A 23521-nucleotide genomic window follows, 5' to 3' on the forward strand; every position below is an offset into this window, starting at 1 on the left:
TTCCGACACCCAAAGACACCCCTGCACCCGGCACCCTACAGCCCCCTGTGCCTTTGGGGTACCTACCTGTGCCCCCCCCCCTTTCCCTGAGCAAGTGAACAGGAGCCCATCTCCTACAGCCGCGTGGCCTACTAGCCAGCAGCCACCAACCGGAGGCCCCCTTTCCTCATTGGATATCATTGGGCCTACATACTTCTGCACCCGGCCGGCCCTGCGCTGCTGGGGTGGAACCGACTGTACTTACCTGACCCTGGGGGACCCCTGAGTCTATACCCGGAACCATAACCTTAACCAGCCAAGTACTCAGCTGGAAACCGATAACTCACTTACCTGCCATTGGATAACATTGATCCATTTTGAATGGAACATTTTCGTAGTGTGAAGTTTTGAAAACTGTAAATATTTATTTATATAAAATCATCCGAAGTCCGAATTCCAAAGTACTCGCCTGCAAGTAGGCGAGAAGCCAGTATTGTACCTTGCAGCCCAGTACTGAACCGCAAAAGTAATCCTTACTGGGTTTACTAGTAATATGTATTTTCTCCATAGGAACCCATTGTATGCTTTTCTATGAAATTTCTTCTAAGTGCCTACTTTTGAAAACATGAAATATTCTTTAAAAATCATACGAAATACTGAAACGCAATTACCTACCTGTTTTAAGTTCAGACCCCAGTGCTGACCCTAGAGGCCCAGTACTGGATTACAAAAGTAACACGATCATACTTCACCTGCAACCTGAATTGTCATTGAAAAGTTTCTGAGTGTGAACTTTTAAAACAGCCTTATATTCATCAAAATTCACCACAGTAACTAAAACTGTTTTGCTAATCTGGTTTCAGCTTAGACCCCAGGACTGAATCTAGGACCTAGTCTTGGAACTACTAAAGTAATCTGTACTGTAATCAACTGTACTTTTATGGTAACAATCTATTGAGCTCAATGCTAAAGTGTGTCTAGGCTTGAGTTGCCTTCAGCAACTCCTGGACCTATTTTGTTCACCAACTTTATTGCTTCCTTGCACAGTAATTACATAAGAGTTCTCATATCTAGAAAAGTATATTTTTATGCCTGTTGGTTCTAAAAATAAAACTAAATCTTTGGATATAAAAACCATTGGCCTGGAGTTCAGTCTTTGAGTGTGTGAAACCCTTTGCTGACTGTGTACAACAAATGCTTTGCACTGCCCTCTGGTACTGCCTTACTGCTGGACCAAGCTACCACTTTTGAGAGTAGGGTCAGTCCTGACTTTAACCTCTGTTATACCTTTGGGGTTTGTGGACTCTATACACACTGTACTTCATTATTGTCCGGTATATATAGAGCCACTTTCTCACATACTTGGATAGCGTAATGGGAATTTGCTTAGTTGAATCTTTGTTTCTACTTGTGACTAGCTTTGAACTGTTCATTAAATGCCCCATTGTGATTACCTTGTCCAATTTCCAGCTCAATCTAAAGTTTGAGATAGAGGTTCTCTGTAAGAACCTGTCTTTGGATATCAATGACTTGAAACCAGGCAATCTGTTGAAGGACAAAGACCGTCTGAAGAGCTTGGATGAACAGCTTTCTGTCCCCAAAAAGGATGTAAAGCTCCTTGAGGATGTTCCGCCGATTACCTCTGCCAATGAGTATGCTATCCGTACTGCCGGGAAGCTGTGGGCCTCTGTGGAGAAGCAAGAGTCTGATGCAGTATTTACAGGTAACTTTTTTCTAGACTATATTTTGTTTTGTATGAGATTACTCATGCAGCATTCCAGTCATTATATGCTTTCCCTAGTCATTCATTTAAGCCTTGCTTATTCTCAAGCCTGCAGTCTAATATGCATTTTGATTTGTGACCGTTTTGCATATTCAAACATTGTATGCACTTGACTGGAACATATTTGTTTACTTTTCATGTTAATGTTCACAATTTTCAGGAAACCCCTGTATTTCAAGTAAACCTAATGTTCATAGCATGTGTAGTAGTATTTACGCTTGCACTACATAATCCCGCCATCTATTGTTGGGCTCAGACATTGCAAGTATTTCTCCTAAGAAGTCTAGGTGACTTCCTCCTCTGGCTCGTCTATGCTCATGGGCACAGACTCCATTGTTACTTTTCTTTGGTTTCGACTTGGTCCAGTGTGCTTCTGGTTTTATTAGTCTGTTTCTGTTGCATCCTCAAGTCCATTGTCTTTCACCCAGTCACAAGACAAAATGTGCCTTTGAATGTATGGCACTGGTTCCATACTTCTATTGCATCGACAATGTGCGACCAGGCCTCTGTGCCCTTCGGCCTACTGCATGCTGTGGCCCACCAATGGCAAATTAAGATGTGCTTCTAAGTAATGGAATGGACAACCTTTTCGAGAAGTCCTCAGTGCCACTCTAAATATTCGTGGCCCATCTCACACTTCTTCTTAAACTGGTTTGTCCCACAGAGCACAGCAAGAGCTGCTGTGGCTGCTGTTCTTTCCTTTGCAGTAAAAAGACCATACATCTTTGCCAATACAGACTGTGGGCACGCAGCAAGATTGCCCAGTCATCTTTGGACACACTAGATATTTTTGGCAAAGCAATCCTCTGAGCACCGAAGAAGAGGTAGTGGCGTTAGGAAAGTCTCAGAAAATTTCCCAAAGCCCAGCCCAAAATACATCTTTTCCAAAGTGTTTGGAGAGTTTCCTGGAGTAAGAGGCTCCGAGGATGCTGTATCTACCTCGGTTGTCTCCAGACTTTGCCATGTATGAGTACTCTCAATGCCCCTAACCTCAATCTCTCATCGGCAGCTGCATGTCGGAGGCCCCCCCCCCAAAGCCTTGAGCCTAGTAGCAAAGCTGCTGCCACCTTGAGCACTGGGCCCGATTCCCATCCTCCTGGGGGTGGTTCTCAGCTCCAGCATATGACTGCGTAAGAGGAATTGAACGGCGATTGACATACAGCCAATGCCTGGAAGCAGAGGAGTAACTAAGGCCATGGATCCTCGACTAGTCTCAAGCCCTAAAACGCCTCACCAGCTCAGTAGGCCTCCTCTCCAGGTACAATAGAGCCACCTGGGAGGAGATGGAGGGGCTCATGCAGCTGGGGGGGGGGGGGGGGGGGGGGGTTCTGGTTGGAGAAGGCAAGGCCAGCTCTAATGCCATGGTTGGTGTGTTTTGGATGTAGCTTATACTGCTGCAAAGAGTGTGAACCCCATAATCATCCTACGGCACCACTCCTGGATCTGCATGTCTTAAGAAAGACACATGGACCGTCGTGATGATGGGTGCTTTGCAGGTCCCTCATCAGCAGAGGCTCTTTTTGGTGGCATCAGTCCAGATGGTGGCAAGTCACTTACCTTAGCCTACACTAACAAACCCAGCAACGGGGCTTTCGTGAGTTGGATGTTAGGGGTTTATACCTTTAGAGTTACTATGGCCGGAGTGTCTTTATCAAATGCTTGGCAGTAGTAGCCGCTTAACCTCAGGAAGGGACTTTACGTTTTCCCCTACCTATATGACTGGCTAATGGAGAGCACAAGCAGACAAGGCTGTGGACTGGCTCACACCCAGGCCAGTTTTGCTCCTACACAGTTTAGGGTTTATGGTGAATGCCACATATTCCTACTTGGAGCCTCTTCAAATCCAGCCCTATCTAGGGGCAGTTCTCAACTCAGTTCTGGGCAAACCCTTCCCCTGCCTTTAAAGTACAGGTGTTCCATCAGCTTCAGTCTTTTTCAGCCATTTAGCCACCTCCTGGTCTGCACAATTGTGTGCTTGCTAGGAATGATGGCCTCCTGCATTGCCATAGTGCCCTATGCCCGGCTTCATATATGCTAACTTAAGAATGCCTCTAAAGCCAGTAGTCAGAAGTGGAGAGTCGCATGAAAGTTCTAGTGTTGGTATGGGCCAGCCTTCATCACTCTCTGCTTTACAGTCTATGCACAGCATGTGTATCATCTATAACCACACATGCTACGAATGGAATAGGTTTCTTACCATGTAATTGTAATGTAATGTAATTGTAATGTAATTGCCCATTTATACCGCGCTACAATCGCTCCAGGGAGCATCTCGGCGCCAATGTGAGGTCAACCTGATGTCAAAGTTGTCTTACTGCTTGGAGTGACCAGGACCGGAATCACACTAGTGCTCTGGCAGTTATGTCTGGAAGGTTGTAAATCCATGTTTTTAATTGTTTACGGAATTCTGATTCCTTGTCCAGTGCCCTTAAGTGTGGGGGGAGGGCATTCCATGATTTTGCACCTAGTACCGCCAGGGATTTGCCCCCACGGGTTTTAAGTCTAAACCCTGGGACGGTCAGTAGGTTGGCATTTGAGGATCGTAGTGCTCGAGTTGGACAGTTTCTTAGGTATTTTTTCCTTAGGTATAGAGGGCCTAGGTCGTGGACAGCTCGGAAGGTAATTATCAGCACTTTGTACAGGACCCTTTTTGTTATAGGCAGCCAGTGTAATACATTAAGGGCTTTGGTTGCTGAGGATTTTCTTGGCCATTTTAAAACCAGCCTTGCTGCCGCATGCTGTACCATCTGGAGTTTATGGGTAACCACCTTATTGGTACCAGCATACAGGCTGTTGCAATAATCAATGTGTGATGTAACGCAACCGTAACTGTTTTCCTCGCTTCAAAGGGCAGCAGGTCAAAGAACTTCCTGAGCCCCTTAATCACCCCAACACAGGTGCCTGCCACTTTTGACGCCTGGTGTTTAAAGGATAAGTCGGCGTCAAAGTGTACCCCAAGGTTACGGGCCGAGGAGGTGGTGTGAGGCGGTATTTCTGCCTTCTCGGGCCACCATAGTCTGGGAATGAAATCGTTTTTTGGACCTATAGGCATGATCTCAGTTTTGCCTGTGTTGCATTTTAGATGGTTTCTCCGCATCCAATCAAACGTGGCCGTTAGGCAACATTTGAGTTTTTCCTCCCAGACCTGGTTATCTTTATCCATTACCAGGATAAGTTGTGTATCGTCTGCATATGCTATTACATCTATGCCAAATGACGATATCAACTTTATCAGGGGTGCGGTGTAGACATTAAATAATGTCGGACTCAAGCTGGAACCTTGAGGTACTCTCGTCGACAGTGATTTCTCACTGGAACGGAAATCCCCCAAGGTCACCACTTGTCTCCTGTCACTTAGAAAGTTTGCAATCCACTCCAGGGCTGTGCCTGTGATGCCAGATGTTATTAGCCGGTCTATTAAGATAACATGTGAGACCGTGTCGAAGGCCGCCGACAGATCTAATAATATCAGGACGGCCTTCTTACCTTGGTCTAGGGCTGAGCGGATAGTTTCAGTGGTCAACAGGAGAGCTGATTCCGTGGAATGTTGAGTCCTGAAACCTGCTTGGTTGGGGTGCCATGCTTCACTATCTTCCAGAAAGCGCGTAAGCTGTTTATTTACTATCGACTCTGTGATTTTACACAGTGCCGGGAGTAGTGAAATGGGACGTAGATTTGATAGTATAGTGGGGTCAGGGATCTTTTTTTTTTTTTGCAAAGGTTTCACTGCTTCCAATTTCCACTCTGAGGGGACGTTAGCTGTGGACAGTGAATTATTGACGATGTCATTTATTTCTGGGTTGACAATTTCTTCAATGAGATGCAGGAGTCCAATAGGGCACGGGTCAAATGGTGATCCCGATTTTGTTGCCAAGATAGCTCGTTTAGTCTCCTCCGGACTGATTGTACAAAAGGCTGTAAACTGGATTACCTCTTGCCTTGTATTGTCATCCTCATTCCTTGAACCAGGTATAGGGACCTCGAAGTCTTTCGTCAGACCCTGAACCTTTTCTTCAAAGAAATCTGCGATAGTCACAGAGCATTTGTGAGGACGGAATATCCTGCATTAGACATTTAGGTTTATTAAAATCATTCACAATTATAAAAATCGCTTTATGTTTACTAGTAGCTGTTTCTATTGCTGATGTAAAATACTTCGTTTTTGTCTGTTTGAGTGCGTGGTACGCACTCTTAATCTTTTTGTATTTACCACGTTCTATGCTGCGATTATTTTTCCGCCAGCTACGTTCAGCTCTTCGTAGCTCCCCCTGTTTGTTTTTAAGTTCTCAGTCAAACCAAGGGTCTGATCTCTTCTTTTTCCCGGGTCTAGTTTTATTTCTTCCCTGTCCAGCCATACCTTTCAGTTCATTCATCCAAGCCCTAAAGGTGTTTAAGTTTGGGGATCCTACTAGCTTTGGTCTATATTCTCTAGTCCTGTTATCTGTTTGTTGCATGTAGTGCTGTAGATTCACATGCTCCCACTGTCTCCTTAAGCCAGTAGTTACTACAGATGGCTTTCACTTAAAGAGCTTTCTTTTCTGCTTGCATGGTCTCTACTCCTTTTATACACACTAGTCCATACTTACCCACTGGGCTTAAATAGTGTATCCGTGGACTCTGAACATGCCTTTCCAGTCCATGGACAATGCCCTGTGGATCTGAAAGAGACAAGTTAGTGATAGATTCCTTACCTTAGAATATCCCCAGGCATCAGTCTGGATACGGAAAGTTTTTTGCTTAGCAGTACCCCTGCGCGTCGGTAGGTGGCATCCTGCGGCTCCGCGTCAGTCACTGGCTCAGCGCCGAGATGACGTCACGAAGGGTACTCTGGCGCCACATATGCACGCTGACATCAGTTCCTTATTTTTCCGCGCCAGAAAGCGCAAATCTGGATTGAGCATGTACCTCTGTCTCTTTTTGACTACTCTTTTGAGAGTTTTTGTCTCACCCTTTTTCTCCTGGTGCACGTAGGGATGCCCGGCTTTGAGTCTTGTGGGTCGTGCCGCCGTTACATAACTGTGGCGGACCCCCACGATGTGTGCCTCTACTGCATAAAGACCAATCATGACTCCTGGGACCGTTGAGACTGCAGAGCCATGGCCCTGAAGGCCTTGCGGGAGCTGCGTCGGATGTTGCTGGAGGTCCGGCATTCCTCTCTCCGCTGCTCCGGGTTTCGGGGCTGTTCCCGAGACTGCTCGCAGGACCGCAGTCATCGCTCCTCGGGCTCCAAGTCTTCGCCCTCGGATTCCAGGAAGCGACACCATGAAAAGAAGTCAAAGAAGCATGTTCGCTCTCCAACGTCCCCCCTTCGCTCTCCGGAACTGACGAGGGGGAGCCGGGGAGTCCTGCGGCCTACCCGCTATACCTGGGTATGTCGGCGACGACTCTCGAATAGTTTCTTGCTGCTATGGACTGCCTTTTTAGGCCTCCCCCTCCTGCCGGCACTCCTTCGGGCCCCGCGGTCCGGTGTCCAAATCCTGTTGGCTCGGCGGCTTTGCCACTGGCGCCAGCCGCGGTGCCACAGGATCCTGCGGCGCTGGCTCCGGCGCCACGAGTTGTAGCTCTGCCGGCTCCGTCCCTGGCGTCGCCCTCTGCTCCACCCCCGGCGCTGCAGTGGGTGCTGTTTATCCCACCCCTGCCCCGGTTCTCAGACCATTTTGATCCGAAATGGGATCCGAATTAGGATATGGCTCAGCTCCGGCCGGCCCCATTCTTGGCGCCGTTTCAGACGCCGCCTTTACTCTGGATGTGGTCGAGTATTCGGACCCCCTTGCCCAGCAATGTGACTTACGGAGGTTCTCTAGACGGCGTCTGCAGCGTCTGAGCTGCTGCTCCCTTTCAATGAGGCCCTTACTGAAGTCCTTTTAGGCATTTGGTTGCGGCCGGCCACGGGGGCTCCTGTGGATAAAAACGTCGCCAGGTGTCATCGCCCGCTGCATGGTGATCCCGCCTTCCTTACCACTCACCCTACGCCGGAGAGCCTGGTCATTCAGGCCTCGACGTCGCAGAGTGCCTTTCCCACTGCTCCGCTGGATAAGGACTGTAAACGGCTGAAGCAGTTAGGTAAGAGGTTGTTTTCCTCTGCAATCTTAGGCCTGCGGTCGGTGAACACCACCTGCTTGTTTGGTCGTTACTCCCACACGGTGTGGGATTCCATGGCTCAGGATTTGCCTCCGTGTTCTGAGGAGGTCCAGGCTGTCATTTCCCAGGTGGTTGCTGAGGGTAACGATGCGGCTAAGTTTGCCATCGGATGTGGTTTGGATACCGCTGATTCATTGGGCAGGGCAAGAGCCACGCCTGGTTGCGTTTAACTGGGTTCTCGCCTGATGTCCAGAGCTCTCTCATGGACATGCCCTTCAGTGGCCCCTGCCTCTTTTGCATTGGAAGCCTTTAAGGACTCGCGGGCCACGGACAAGTCTTTATACCTTTCTACAAAGAACCCTGTCACTTCCGGCTTTCGTTCCTTTCGTGACCAGGGTAAAGGCATCCAGGCACGCTCCTCCAGCAAGCCTATGCCGAGTGAGCCTCAGCGGTGCCACGGCCGTGGCTTCCGCAAGGGCAGGTCGGGAAACCAACGTGGGGGTCAGCCTACCTCTACCCCCGCTGATTCCACCTCTAAGCCTTCCTAATCTGAGCTTCAGGGAGCACCCTTCGCCGGTGGGTTGCAGGGTACACCACCACCACCACCTCCACCACAGGCGAGACATAACATCGGACAAAAGTGTGTTCCCGATCAGGAAGTAGAGAGTGGTTGTCATTCCCACTACTTTCTGGTCTCCAAGAAGAACAAGGGGGGTCTGCGGCCCATCTTGGACCTTCGGGATGTCATCAAAATGCTATCTCTGGCTCAGGTCTTGACTGCCCTCGCCCTGGAGACTGAATTGTAGCTTTGTACTTGCAGGACTCTTTATTTTCACATTCACGGCCTGCCAGCCCACCGGCTGTTTATGGTAGGCCTCGTCAATTTTCAGTTTGCCGGGCTCCCCTTTGGCCTTACCAGTGCCCCTTGGATTTTCACGAAGGTGATGGCGGTGGTCGCAGCTCATCTGCGCAGTTTGGGGATGTCAGTCTTCCCCTACCTAGACTGGCTGTTGAAGGAGGGCTCGCCCCAGGTAGTCAACCACCTTCAGTCTACGGCCGACCTCTTGCATCTGCTGGGGTTCTCCTTCAATGTGCCGAAGTTGCACCTGAGTCCACTCAGAAGCTCCCCTTCATCGGAGCGGTTCTTGATTCAGCGCAATTTCGGGTTTATCCTCCCGGGCAGCGAGTCCGGGATATTCAGGCTATGATTCCGATCTTTCAGCCTCTATCCTGGGTTTCGGTCATGATGACCCTCCGGCTTCTTGGCCTGATGGCCACCTGCATCCTACTGGTGACACATGCCAGAAGGCATATACTGGCTCTGCAGTGGGACCTGAAGGTCCAGTGGGCGCAACATCAGGGCAACCTGTCCGACCATGTTCATATCTCGGAGGACACTGCACGACAGTTGCAGTGGTGGCTCGCAAATCGCGATTGGGTCAGTGGCAGATCCATCTCCCTTCCTCAACCGGAGCACACAGTGGTGAGACGCATCTCTCCTGGGATGGGTAGGCCACTTGAGCGAGGCAGAGCGAAGAGGTCCCTGGTCTCTGGCGGAGTCCCGGCTCCATATAGACGTTTTGGAGCTTCGGGCGATCCGACTTGCACTGAAAGCATACCTTCCCTCGGTACGGGGAAGTGTAGTGCAGGTGTTCAGACAACACCACCTCCATGTGGTATTGCAACAAACAGGGCGGGGTCGGGTCTTGGACTCTATGCCAGAAAGCTCTGCGCCTCTGGACATGACTGGAACGTCAAGGCATTACCTTGGTGGTTCAACACCTGGCAGGTTCTCTGTACGCCAGGGCGAACGAACTCTGCCGCCGGGGCTTGATTGCTCACGAATGGCGTCTGAACTCGGACCTGGCGCAAGGTCTCTTTCAGCAGTGGGGAGAGCCTTGGTTAGATCTTTTCACCACCGAATAGAACGCGCAATGTCATCAGTTATGCGCGTTGGAATTTCCAAGGCGACACTTTCTCAGCGACGCATTTCGTCACGAGTGGAGTTGCGGTCTGTTGTACCCCTTTGACGAATACCACTTCTGCCCACAGTGCTGAAGATCAGGCGAGACTGGGCCCAAGTCATCCTTGTGGCTCCGGACTGGGCACGAAGATACTGGTATCCCGAGCTACTCAGCATGTTAGTCGATCCCCCGATTCGTCTGTCTCTTCAGGAGGACCTTCTGTCGCAGCAGCAGGGGACGGTCCTCCACCCGAACCTGTCCAGTCACCACCTACATGCGTGGAGATTGAGCGGCGGCAGTTAAGGAAATTTGACTTGCCTCCTGAAGTTTGCAATGTGATTCTATCAGCCAGGCGTCTCTCCACAAAAACGGTGTACGCCTGCAGGTGGAACAAATTTGTGGCATGGTGCACAGCAAAGGCTGTGGATCCCCTTTCTGCCCCTCTTTCAGAGTTTCTCCTCTTACTCCTTTCACTTGCCCAGCAGGGCTCTGCTATGGGCACTCTCAAGGGCTACCTCTGCCATTTCCGCCTTCTTAAGAGAGGTGTGGCTCACTGGTTAGAGGCGGCAGACCCGAGTGCAGAGAACGGCCCGGGACCAGGGTTCGATTCCCGACGCGGCAGGGTCTTGGACCAGGATCAGCGGACTGATAATTCTCGCATCGGTGCCCACTCCGACCAGGGAGCACACTCGGCAACTCTGGGCATTAGCTTGCCTCATCTCTACAACGGCCCCCACAGACGCCAGGGATGCCTGGTTTCACCCTGGAGATACCCAAAAGGGACCATCTCACAGGGAAAACCAGGACGGGTTCCCCAGCGGTCTACAGCGCCGGGACACTCGGGTAGAGTAACTGTGCGCTATACAAGTATCCCACATTTACATTTAAGGCTTCCTGATCAGCCTATTCTTTTCAAGTCCCCTGTTGTAAATAGATTCTTGAAAGGCATCACGCACATGTTCCCTCCTGTTCCCTTCGTGATGCCTCAGTGGGACTTGAATCTTGTTCTAACGTATCTGATGTGCGCTCCTTTTGAGCCACTTCATAACTGTCCTCTTAGTCTTCTGACTCTTAAGACTGCATTCCTGTTTGCCATCAACTCTGCCAGGAGAGTGATTGAGCTCCAGGCTCTATCTTCTAAACCTCCTTTTCTCTGTCCATCCGGACAAGGTTGTTTCAAGGACTTGTCCTCTTTTTTCTGCCCAAGGTGGTCACAGCCTTTCATATCGGGCAGTCCATCACCTTGCCCACCTTCTATCCGCTTCCGTATCCCTCGAAAGAGGAAGAGAGGCTCCACCGTCTGGACCCGCAACGTATGCTCTCATTCTATCTGGACCGCACACGCCAGTTCTGGATGGACGACCAGCTCTTTGTTGGTTATGTGTGTGCAAAGAAGAGCGGGCAGTGCACAAGTGGACCATCTCTTGGTGGGTCGTCTTGTGCATCACGGTTTGCTACTCCTTGGCGAAAAAGGAGCCTCCTGTTGGGCTGCGCGCCCATTCCACTCAGGCCTCGGCGGCTATTACTGCCCTGGGTCAGGGAGTCCCCTTGCAGGACATCTGCCACGCAGATATGTGGGCCTCGCTGCACACGTCTGCTAGACACTACTGCCTGGACAGCCAAGTCCGGAGAGATGGCTTTTTCGGTTGTTCTCTTCTCCAGGACTTTCTGGTGTGATCATTGGTTCGCAGACCCACCACCGGGGTTGGTATTGCTGGGGTATCTATTTTAAGGTAAGGAATCTAACACTAACGTGTTGCTTTCAGATGCACAAGTTACTTACCTTCGGTAACGATATATCTGTAAGAAACAGTAGTTAGTGTTAGATTCCTTACCGCTCCACCCATCCTCCCCGTTCTGCGAGCCGATATCTAGGGTTAAGGACATCCCTTTCAGGGCCCTAGTTTCATGACACCAGTGTCTGTTTCGATCATGGCTCTGCGTTCTGGCGTGGAAAGCTATGTACAGAACCGACGTCAGCGCACGAGGCTGGCGTCTAAGTACTCAGACGTCATCCCGGCGATCACAACGACGGACGCGGATCCGCAGACGACGCCTAGCGACGCGCGGGGGTACTGCTGACAAACTTTCCAGAACCAGTCTGACTCCTGGGGATATTTTAAGATAAGGAAGTTAACACTAACTACTGTTTCTTCCAGATATATCGTTACCGGAGGTAAGTAACTTGTGCTTTCCTCCTGTGCCTTTCATAATGCCTCAGTTAGACTTTAATCTTGTCTTGGCTTATTTGATGTGCGCTCCCTTTGAGCCCCTTCATAATTGTCCCTTACGTCTTCTCACTTTAAAGACCACTTTCCTGGCGGCCATCACCTCTGCCACAGAGTGAGGGAGCTCCAGGCTCTTTCTTCCAAACCCCCTTTTCTTTCAATTCATCCGGACAATGTGGTTCTAAGGATCGTCCTTCTTTCCTGCCAAAGGTTGTAACGCCCTTCAACATCGGGCAGACCATCACTTTGCCCACCTTCTTTTCGCCTCCTTCCACAGAGGAAGAGAGGCTCCACCGCTCACACAAAATGGGCGCTCGCATTATATCTGCAGTGTACACAGCAGTTCCGGGTGGATGATCAGCTTTGTTGGCTGTGTGGGTGCCAGAAAAGGTCTGGCTGTGCACAAACGGACCATCTCCCGGTGTCATTTTGTACATCAAAGCATGTTACTCCTTGGCCAAGAAGGAGCCTCCTGTGGGGCTGCGTGCCAATTCGACCAGGTCAACTGCAGCCACTACTGCCTTGGGACGTGGTGCTCCCTTGCAGGACATTTGTCAGGCATCTACTTGGGCCTTGCTGCACACATTCACCATGCACTACTGCCTTGACAGTCTGGTCCGGAGAGACTGCTTCTTTGGCCGTTCTGCGTTCCTTAACTTTCTGGTGTAATCTTGTTCGCAGACCCACCACCAGAGTTGGTATTGCTGGGGTATCTATTCTAAGGAAAGGAATCTATCACTAACGTGTCTCTTTCAGATGCACAAGTTACTACTTGTGTAACGATATATCTGTAAGAGACATTCGTTAGTGATAGATTCCTTACCGCCCCACCCATCCTCCCCGTTCTGCGAACTGGTTACTAGGTTTAAGATCCCCTTGTAGGGCTCTAGTTTTAAGCACCAATGGTCATTATCTTGCATGACTGCGTTTCTGGCGCAGACAGTTGTGTGCAGAACTGACAGCGCGCATGAGTCGTGTACCTTTTGCAGCATCATCTTAGCGCTGATAGCGCCAGTGATGGATGCGGAGCCGCAGGACGCCACCTGCCGACGCACTGGGGTACTCCTAATCAAAAAACTTTCCGGATCCAGTCTGACGCCTGGGGATATTCTAAGATAAGGAATCTATCACTAATGTCTCTTACAGATATATTGTTACACAAGTACTAACTTGTGCATCAACTCGTCGGGGATCTTTGCCTATGCTTTTCCTCCTCTCCCACTCAACTCTTTTACGGTTAGGATGTTGGCGCAAGTATTCCTCATTCTCATACTGGTGACTTCAAAGCATGGGCTAGACAACCTTGCTCCTCATCCTGATCAAAATATCCCGTATCCCTCATGAGAACTTCCCCAAAATGTCTGACCTTCTCACTGAAGATCAGGTAAAGTCAGACAACAAGGCCCCAGGCTGCTTAACTTAACGATTTGGTTGCTGAAGAGTTAAAGGGCATACTCTGAGACTACTACTACCCCCCCCCCCCCACACATATACATGCTATACTTCAAAGTGGAAACACTTTGTTCACTACTGTACCCCAAACAACAATTTGCTTATTCCTACAGTGCATGACATTATTTGTAACCTCTTACACCTTCAAAGATCAGGGTTGACTTGCACATGATTCAGTCTACACCTAGCTGCCATTGCTGCATAAGCACATAACTGGGAACATTCTTCCTCTTCAAAATCTGTTATAAAAGCAGTCATGGACGTCTCTAAGCATGTAATTCTACCAAGGGTGGTCCCTGTTCCAGTTTCGAACCTTAAAATTGTCCTCAATAGGCTCATGGGGCGCCCTTTCGAGACACTGCATGCATGCCCTTTCTTGGAAGGATGCCTTCCTCATTGCAATGATGTTGCTCAGTGGCATCAGTGAGTTGCAGGCTCTCCCGGTTTATGAACTCTTTTTCCAAGTCCATCAACACAAATGTTCTTAGGACCAATCCCAAGTTTTTACCAAAGATGGTCTCCCCTTTCCACCTTAATCTATTGAGCTCTCAGTCTTTTTTCCATTACCTGCCTAAGTAGCTAAAAGAGCACTTCACACTCTTGATGTGATTGTATGACAGAGGCACGCCTGGCTAAACCATGTGTGCCTCTAGATGCATCCCGAAACACAAATGCGTCTTTACCACGCATTCCTTTACCACTCTTGCCTTTATCCAGCTTTTTCGACGTAAAGGCATGAATGGTAATGGTGTATGCGTGGCTAAGGTCACCACTACTCTGACCACCTTAACCCCTAAAATCCAATCCCCCTACCCTGAGGCCTAAAACCATGCCCCTAACAATATACTAACCTGTCCGCCGCACTGTATCTTAAAGTACCCCTTCCACTGCCCTGAGGCATAAAACCATGCTCCCAATTTAAAATACTCCCTGATACCCTCTCCCCCGCTCTGAGCCCAAAAACCGTCACATGCACTTAAACCCCCCAACGCAGCCCTTAAATAAAACTACTCCTCTCCCTGAGCCCAAAAAACCTCTCAACTTCCCCAACCACTGCCCTGATGCCTAAAACCCTGCCCCAATAAAATAAACTACCCTTATCCCCCTGCCCTGAGCCCTTAAAACACTCCCACTCCTAAAAATCCCCCCCTGAAAACTACCCCCTCCAGAGCTTCCTGTTCCGATTTTTCCCTGCCTAACCTGTACACTAAAATGCTAGCTGCCTCAACCACGCAGATGCGTTGTTCAGGCAAGCTTTGTTACTCTTGCCTTGTTAAGACATGCATGACTCCTCCTGCGTTGCTCCTGCGACCCCCCCCCCCCCCCCATAGACATAGACTGTTGCAAATCTTCCCCAAAACAGTGGTTTGTAGCTTTCTATCCGCTTCATCAGGGCAATGCTATTTTATTGGCATGGATTGCCAGGTGGATCGTCTGAAGCATCCATACCTCCACACATGCTATGCACATTATGCTACGAACTGAATAGGTTACTAACCCGGTCATTATCTGTTCGTTGCATGTAGTGCTGTAGATTTACATGCGCCCACTGTCTCTTTAAGCCAGTGGTTACTACAGATATCTTTCACTTAAAGATCTTTCTTTATTGCCTGCATGGTCGCTATTCCTTCTATACACATTACTCCATACTTAGCCACTGGACGAATAATAGTGTAACAGTGGACTCTGAAAATGCACAATGATGACCAGAGGGGTCACTGAGACCTCGATGACTCGAATGTCTTCATAGAAAAATAACTTGCAACGTAAGAGCTTAATGATAGATGGCAGGAGTATGCACTGCATGTGACTCTACAGCACAACATGCAACAAGCAATTTCTTACAGGGAAATGTAGCATATTCCTTATTCTACTGGCAGCAAGTTGCTTGTGCAATGTACTTACATATTTTTCTATTTATTTAGCTACTGCTACGGTTCCTGCGACCAGCACCACATGTACTACTACAGTTCCCCCACAGCCGCAGTATAGCTATCATGATATTAATATTTATTCACTGGGAGGACTGGCCCCACACATAGCACTCAACCCAACAGTAAGTATGCTTTTTTTTTTTTTTTTAAGACCACCTATAAATGTTTTTGTTTTTTATAAGACTTCTGCAAAATCCATCTTGAAAATGTGATCTCAGGTGACTTTTGATACACAGCCCTTGGTGAGCATGGCTTGTGTACTGAGATGTTACAGGTAGCCGTGCTTGACATCTTAGTACATAAATGTGTCTGTTTTGTTTTCCCCTTTTGATTTCCTTTTCCATACCCAGGTGTCCATCTGTGTTGTCAGTCAAAAGTTTGGTGTATCCTTTTTTTTCCAGGATGGAGGTACTTCTTGTTCGAGGCATGGGAGCTGTTGATCACATGCTTTCCATAGCCTGCCATCTAGTGTTTGGTCTGGATGTTTGCACTTTGTTTTTCTTTGAAGAAGTCTTTTCCAGTTAGGAGGTAGGTGGCTCCTCCTTTCGGTGATTGTGCGCATAGGCATTAACACCTTGGCTGCTGTGACTTTTCCCCTCCTGTGCTGACATTCTATGAATACCATTGTTCCATGACGAGCTGAGCTCGTCATAAGCGCAGCTCCACTGTGCCTCATGACGAGCTGAGCTCGTCATGAGCATCGAAGGGGTTAACTCCATGTTTTTTTTCCTCCATCGGGTTAGGATGAGAATTGTTGCTCTCCAGATCTGATAGACTTCTAGCTGTAGATTCCTTACCTTTCAATTTCCCAGACGTCTGCTGAATCCGGAAACTTTTGCTAAGCAATACCCTTTGCGCACGACGTTGAGTTGCTCCATTCGGTTCTGCGTGACATCATTGGCGTTGGTAGCGTTCCTTATGTCACTGTGCCTACATAGGCACCACCCAGGCGCGCGCACCTCAGTTCTTTTCTTCCCGCACCAGTTAAGTACTGATCCGGGATGAGTTACCCCTCTGTCGCTTTGTGGTATGCTATTTTTCTCGATTTTTGTCCAACTTTTTTTCAACTTCATGTGTGAGGGATGTCTGGTAGGAAGACCGGTTTTAAACCTTGCGGGACTTGTTCCTGCACGATGTTGGCTACCAATCTCCACCGCGTATGTCTGTGGGTCTTGAACGCGACCACAAATCAAAGTTGCGTTCTGACTGCTGGGCGATGGCTCCAAAGACCTTGAGGGTGTGGGCATTGAAGTTGCTCGCGGCCCAGCAGTCGACACTGTTGAGGGAGAATTCGAGGAGGTCACAATCTCGTTCAAAGAAGAGGTGGTTGTGGGATCGCTCACGGAGCCTTAAGTCCTCTTCCTCCCATTCGAGGTCATCTGGACACACTGGGAAGAGGTCGAAAGAGGTAAGGAGCACCGCCGCTCTAGGCACGGTTCTGCGGAGCCGGAGCCAGTCGACTTTCCATTTCCGGTAGCTGGAGTGAATCAGGCTCAAAGGATTTTACAAGGCCATGTGCTCTGTATTTGAGCGGACGATCCCGTTGGTGAGCCCACAGGGTTGGATGGGGCCTCATCAGGTTGGACGTCTGCTTAGGCCACTGCGCCAGTGGGGCCTCATGCGTTCCATCTCGGATTCAGTTAGACGCCGGTCGTACCAACGCAACCTTCCCGGCTGCGAACCCGAAGTTGGTGCCTGCAGCGTAGCCGGCAGTTGTCGCGGCCGCAAGCCCCACCCTCATCCCCAACGACACAGAGCGAGTAAGGAGTTGTACAAGGCCAATTCTGTTTTCGGTAGAACCCAGGGGGTTCTATGTTTTCGCCGGAGCACTTTGTGGACGTGCTACGTTCAAGAGAGGAATGGAAGGAGTCTGGAGACCCTTTAGAGAACCAGGATGCCTCTGAAGAGACAATGGACTAGTATGGGTAACTTGGGGAAATCAGTGGTCTGGAAACTTCCCCAGACTGTCATGCTCTCTCCACCTGCAGTGGCTATGGAGGAGGGGGCGTCCTATGCTATGGTGGTTAAGAGGGCAGCGCATGTCCTTTGACTGGAGCAGCCTCAGTGTAGGTCAGAACTAATCTGATCAAAGTGCTTCAACCTAGGGCTTCCACCTCTGAACTCCTTTTACCCTTTAATGAGGCACTTACGGACATCCTACTAGTAGGAACTTGCTCCACATCTAGCACAGGTGCTCCTGTGAACAGGACGATTGGCTCGCCTGGTGGGCAGTGGCGGCCTGCAAAGTTCCTCACCCAAAATCCCAACCCAGAAAGTTTGGTGGTGCAGACCTCTACTTCCCAGGGGGCATTCCCTACCGCCCCTCCGGATGGAGAATCCAAGAGACTGGACTAATTCGGGAAGATGTTTTCTTCCTCCAGTATGGCATTGCGCTCAGTGAATACGGCATGCTTATTTGGACCATTTTTCCCTCTCTCTGTGGGAGACTGTTGCGCAATTGCTGCCACTAGTCCCTGAGGAGGCCTGTGCTGTGCTCTCCCAGGCTGTCCAGGACGGTAGAGAAGTGGCAAAATTTACCATACGTGTAGTTTGGATACAACCGATTCGCTGGGAGCTGATCTGGACACATGCAGTTTCGGGCTTATCCTCCTGAGCAGTGAGTCTTGGATGTTCAGGTTATGATTCCTATATTTCAGCTTCTGTTCTGGATATCGGTTAGACTGACGCTGAGGCCCGTGGGCCTCATGTCCTCCTGCATCCTGTTAGTAAGACACATGAGATGGCGTATGCGAGCTCTGCAGTGGTACTTGAAGTTCCAATGGGCACAGCACCAGGGAAATCTCACCAACGTGGTTCAGATCTTGGAAGGGACTGCGAAGGATCTGCAGTGGTGGTTGACGAACCGAGATTGGGTCAAAGTCAGACCTCTCTCTCTTCCCCAACCAGAGTTCACAATTGTGACAGGTGCGTCTCTTGTGAGTTGGGACATGTAGGAAAGTGGCTCTATATATACTGGACCAAAGTAAGGTACAGTTAGTATAAAGTCCCCAGAGGTTTGGCAGAGGCTAAACATAGTTATCCAGTATTATGGGTGTCTTTCATAGATTCACATGCCTGAATCAATCCCCGTCGTCGGAATTGGAGTCCCTGGTATATAAATAATGTCCTTTAGACATATAGAGAAATAGGCCTATAGGCCTCACATTAGTAACATATCCCTGTCCTTTTGTATTAAGGACCAAACTCTAGAAAAGAGCCAATCAGCTGCCACCTCCCTCTAGAACCCTCCTGGAAGGAGCCTCAGTCCCTCAGATTTTCTACTGCACTTTGTGCTAAGAGAGTTTCCTCTGAGCTCTGCTTAGGTTTGTTTCTTAACAACTTATTTCCAGTGTTTTGGGGTATGTTTCTCCTGTTTCTTCAGTGACCACTTGAGAGTATGGCTGACACACCAAAAAAGGGTCTTTTTAGATCCTGTGGTTCTTGTGGAAAGAAAAGGCTACATATTGATAACCAGCATAAAGACTGCCTGTATTACCTGTATCCGGATCATTCTGCTAAGGACTGCAAGGTATGTTGTACCTTTTACACTAAAACCCTCAAGGACCATGAAGGGCACCTCTTAATTTGGCTCCAGAGGCTGAAGGACAGAGACCACCTTGATTCCTCTGAGGAGAGTGAAGGTTATTCAGTCTCTTCAAAATTATCTCTGAAGAGACCAAGGGGTGGCTTCCCTAGCCCTACGGCTCCTCCTCAAAAGAAGACATCAAAAAAGTCTCCAGAGGTTTGGCAGAGGCTAAAGTTAGATATAACCTTGCTCTCTAAAGTGGTAGCTTGGTGGACCAGTAAGGCGGTATCAGAGAACAGTGTAAAGCATTTGTTGTACACTCTGTCAGCAAATGGTCTCACACACTCAAGAACTGAACTCTAGGCCAATTGTTTTGTATCAAAAGATAGTTTTATTTTAGAACCAACAAGGTATCAAAATATACTTTCTCAGGATGAGTCACTTTAGTTAAATACTTTTAAAATTGGCAATAGACTTTTTGAATGCAATAGTTAGTTTGTTGCAATAAGCAACACAATTTCAAACAATGCAATATTGAGCTCAATGGGAATTTCTGGATAAATGCAATTAGTTACTTTGTAGATTACTTTTCTAACCACATGACTGGATCATAGATTCAGTCCCGGGACAGGAGCTGTAAACAGTTAAGTAAAAGCGTTTCGGTTACAGTACTGATTTCTAAGGAATATTATTGGATTTTAAAAGTTGACAAACTTTTTCAGTTGAAATTACCAATGTTATCCTATAGAAGGAAATTCAATTTGCAGGTAAAGTATGTTCATGTTATTTTTCTAATCCATTGCTGGACTCCTAGGTTCAGCACTGGGACCCCTATCTAAAACAGGCAAGCTATTCCGTTTTTATCGTTGGCACTATTTTTAGAGAATATTTGTAAGTTTAAAAAATCATCACAAACTTTTTCAGCAAAAAGCAGGCAATGATATCCTATGGAAGGAAATTCAAGTTACTGGTAAGTAGGGTTAGAATTTCTTTTCAAGGTCCGCACTTGGCTCAAAGATGCAGCACTGAGGTCTCTCCTGATAACAGGTGAGTAAATTGGAATTCGTGGTTCGGCTGATTTTAGATGAATATTTTAAAGTTTTAAAACTCCACACTAAGAAGAATTTCCAAGTGAAACCACTCAATGTTAGCCTATGCTGGTTCTGAGGCTGCAGGCGTTGTCTGGATTGTCGAGGTCATAATCACCGGAGGAACGTCCTCAGGGTCTTTGTCCACTCTGGCACAGGCCTGGCTCAGTGGGTGCAGAGCGGGCTGGATTCGCGGTTCCTGGCTGGCACCAGGGGTATTGTTGTTTAAGCAGAACCACTGCTCATGAGAGTCCCAGTCTCTAAGAGGGTCAAGGCAGACAGGTCCTCCGGGTTTCTCGAGGTTGCTGTCTGCAGAAGAGCCCGGGATTTAGCAGGAGCAGGTTCAAGGATCAACAGGCCTGTAGGGCTGGGGCTAAGTCAGTGTTGTCCTTGTTATCAGCTGCACGGCAGGTCTTCTTCTTGGTCTTCTTCTTCTTCTTGGTCTTCTTCTTCTTCTTGGTCTTCTTCTTCTTGGTCTTCTTGTTGGTCTTCTTTCTTGTTTTGAAATCGGGATCTCAGGAAGGAAGCTTCAGGGTGCCCTAAATACTAAATTTATGGGCGTTACAGGTAGGGTGAGGGCAGGGACCAATAGGTCCCTGTCCTGGGGTGGGTACACCCTCTAACCTGGTCCTCTCCTGTGAGAGGGGGGCAGGAGCCTAGCTGTGAGTGGGTAGGGCTCCCCATCCTCAAGATGGCGGTAGCCCGGAGTCATGCTTCACCTCTCATCTCCCACCTGAGGGGTGGAGTTGGCACAGGCTGGCACACCCCCCTTCCTGGTGTAGTTTTTCCCGCCAGTGTTCCCGCCAGAGTGGAGGTCCGATCTGGTGGGGGCCAGTTGTTGGGTACAGCAAATGGTCTGGAGAAGCTCACCGAGGCGGCATGCCTTTGAAGCTTCCCCCTGCCCATCCTGGGGGTGGAGACCTAGCACCTCGCCCAGGATGTGCATTGTTGCAGGCCCGGGAGAGCGGGGGGCTCTCCACCCAGGGGTCCAGCAACATGACTGCTGTGTGGCAGCCTCTGCAGCCACTCAGCCCAGATGTGGATTGTAGGGTAGGATTTTAGAGGGCAGACCATGCGCTTGAGCGTTTTAAGGACTCCAGGGCCCCGGCCAAGTCCTTGGGCCTCTCGGCCCCACGCCAGCAATCGGCTGCCTTTCACTCCTTTCGTGGCCACAGAAGGGGTGTACCCACACGTGCTGCCAGCCACGCTCCGCAGGGTAATACCTAACGCGGTGGCGGCCGTGGAAACCAAAGGTTCCAGAAGACTGCAGAGGTGACTTTGAGGAAGTTTTATCTGATACTCAAGCGGCAGCTCGTCAAGTTATCCAGAGCGGTCTAGATACTGCAGATTCTGTTGCAATGATCATGGGCACTGCCGTTGCCACAAGACGTTCAGCTTGGCTAAAATCCTCGGATATTTCTGCTGATGTGCAGTCTACGTTGTTAGATCTACCTTCGTCCAATCCTGGATCTCAGGAACTTGAATTTTTATCTGAAATAAGAGAAATTCAAGATGCTCACCCTTGCACCGGTTCTTCAGGCACTGCTGGAAGAAGACTGGATGGTGACTCTCGACTTGCAGGATGCGTACTTTCACATCCCCATCCTGAAGTCGCACAGGAAGTATCTCCGTTTTACGGTGGGATCGCAGCACTATCAGTTTGCGGTCCTTCCGTTTGGGCTTACTACTGCTCCTCGAGTCTTCACCAAGGTGATGGCAGTGGTGGCGGCGCATCTCAGAAGGTCAGGGATTCCTGTATTCCCTTATTTGGACGACTGGCTGATCAAGGCACAGTCGCCAGAGAGAGTGCTCCATCTGCAGGAGACAACCCAGTTGTTGTACAGGTTGGGTTTTTCGATAAATGTACCCAAATCTCACCTGGTGCCCTCCCAGCACAACCTGTTCATAGGTGCTGTACTGGACACAACTGTATGTCGTGCATTCCCTCCTCCACAAAGGATTCGCGACATACAGGAAATGATTCCTTTATTTTACAATGGAGTGGTCGTTCCAGTCCTGAAGGTCCTTCGCCTGCTCGGTCTGATGGCTTCATGCATTCTGTTGGTCAACCATGCACGCTGGCAAATGAGGGCGCTCCAGTGGTGCCTCCGCAGGCAGTGGTATCAGCACAACAGAGATCTCAGGGAGTCAGTGATGATCTCCAGAGAAGCTGAGGTGGATTTGTCTTGGTGGGGCGTGGAAGGCAACCTGTCTCAGGGGAAGCCTTTTCAGTTGCCTCCTCCGGTGGCCACAGTGATAACGGATTCATCCACTCTAGGGTGGGGTGCTCATCTGGGGGATCTGGAGGTCAAGGGTCTTTGGTCTCCAGAGGAAAGGTTGTTTCACATCATTCTTCTAGAATTGAGGGCGATACGTTTGGCGCTCAAGGCCTTCCTCCCTTCCCTTCGCGGTCAGTCGGTTCAAGTCCTGACAGACAACACAACCACGATGTGGTACATCAACAAGCAGGGAGATGTGGGGTCGCAGTGTCTCTGCAGAGAGGCTCTGCGTCTCTAGTCCTGGGTTCAGGACCATCAGGTTTGTCTGATGGGAAATCATCTGGTCGGAGTTCTGAACGTACGTGCAGACAGTCTCTATCGGCAGTTCGCTGCCGACCACGAGTGGAGGCTTCACCCGGAGGTGGTTCACGACATCTTTCGGATGTGGGGGACTCCTCGGGTGAACCTGTTTGCCACTCGCGAGAATGCTCACTGCCTGTCTTTCTGCAGTCTCCAGTATCCGATGCAAGGAGCCTTGGGGGACGCGTTTCAGTTGGGTTCGGGAAATCAACTTCTTTACGCGTTTCCTCCCATTCCTTTCATTCCTCGGGTTCTGAGGAAGATTTGCCAAGACCGGGCCCGAGTCATATTGGTCGCCCCAGACTGGCCAAGAAGGGTGTGGTATACGGATCTTCTCCACCTCTCCTCTCACCCGCCGCTCCGTCTCCCTCTCCGGGCAGACCTCCTCTCTCAGATGGAGGGGCAGGTTCTACACCCCCACCTCCAGACATTACACCTTCATGCCTGGAGATTGAACGGGGCAACCTGAATTCCTTTTCTCTCCCGCCTGACGTGGTGGATGTCATCTTGTCAGCCCGGCGTGACTCCACTAAGTCCATTTATTCTTATAGATGGTCAAAATTTGTTTCTTGGTGTGGGGAGGAATCTGTTGACCCTTTGAGAGCCCATTTGTCTGATGTTCTTCAGTTTGCCCTCTTTCTGGCGCAGCAAGGGCTTGCTGTTGCCACAGTTAAGGGCTATCTTTCTGCGCTGTCGGCATTTCTCTGCTTGCCTGACCAGCCTTCTCTTTTTAAATCTCCTGTAGTTTTGAGGTTTTTGAAAGGCCTCACAAATAAGTTCCCTCCTACTCTTTTTATTGTGCCTCAGTGGGACTTAAATCTTGTCTTGACCTTTTTAATGGGAGCTCCCTTTGAGCCTTTTCACAAATGTCCTATGAGGTTTTTGACTCTTAAGATGGTCTTCCTCG

The 23521-nt window shown here is 49.3% G+C and overlaps 1 protein-coding gene across 11 annotated transcripts in view; it reads left to right on the forward strand.

Annotated features, from left to right (window-relative positions):
• CNOT1 (CCR4-NOT transcription complex subunit 1) overlaps positions 1–23521 on the forward strand; it is a 1684613-nt gene that overhangs the window by 905475 nt on the left and 755617 nt on the right. For all 11 annotated transcript variants that reach the window (XM_086945302.1, XM_086945307.1, XM_086945301.1 and 8 more), the window contains 2 exons: positions 1450–1702; positions 15413–15543. In XM_086945302.1, coding sequence (XP_086801428.1) covers positions 1450–1702; positions 15413–15543 — 384 coding nt within the window. The remainder of the gene's footprint in view (positions 1–1449; positions 1703–15412; positions 15544–23521) is intronic.

Source organism: Lissotriton vulgaris, chromosome 12 (assembly GCF_964263255.1).
Source record: "Lissotriton vulgaris chromosome 12, aLisVul1.2, whole genome shotgun sequence".
Classification (NCBI taxonomy): domain Eukaryota; kingdom Metazoa; phylum Chordata; class Amphibia; order Caudata; family Salamandridae; genus Lissotriton; species Lissotriton vulgaris.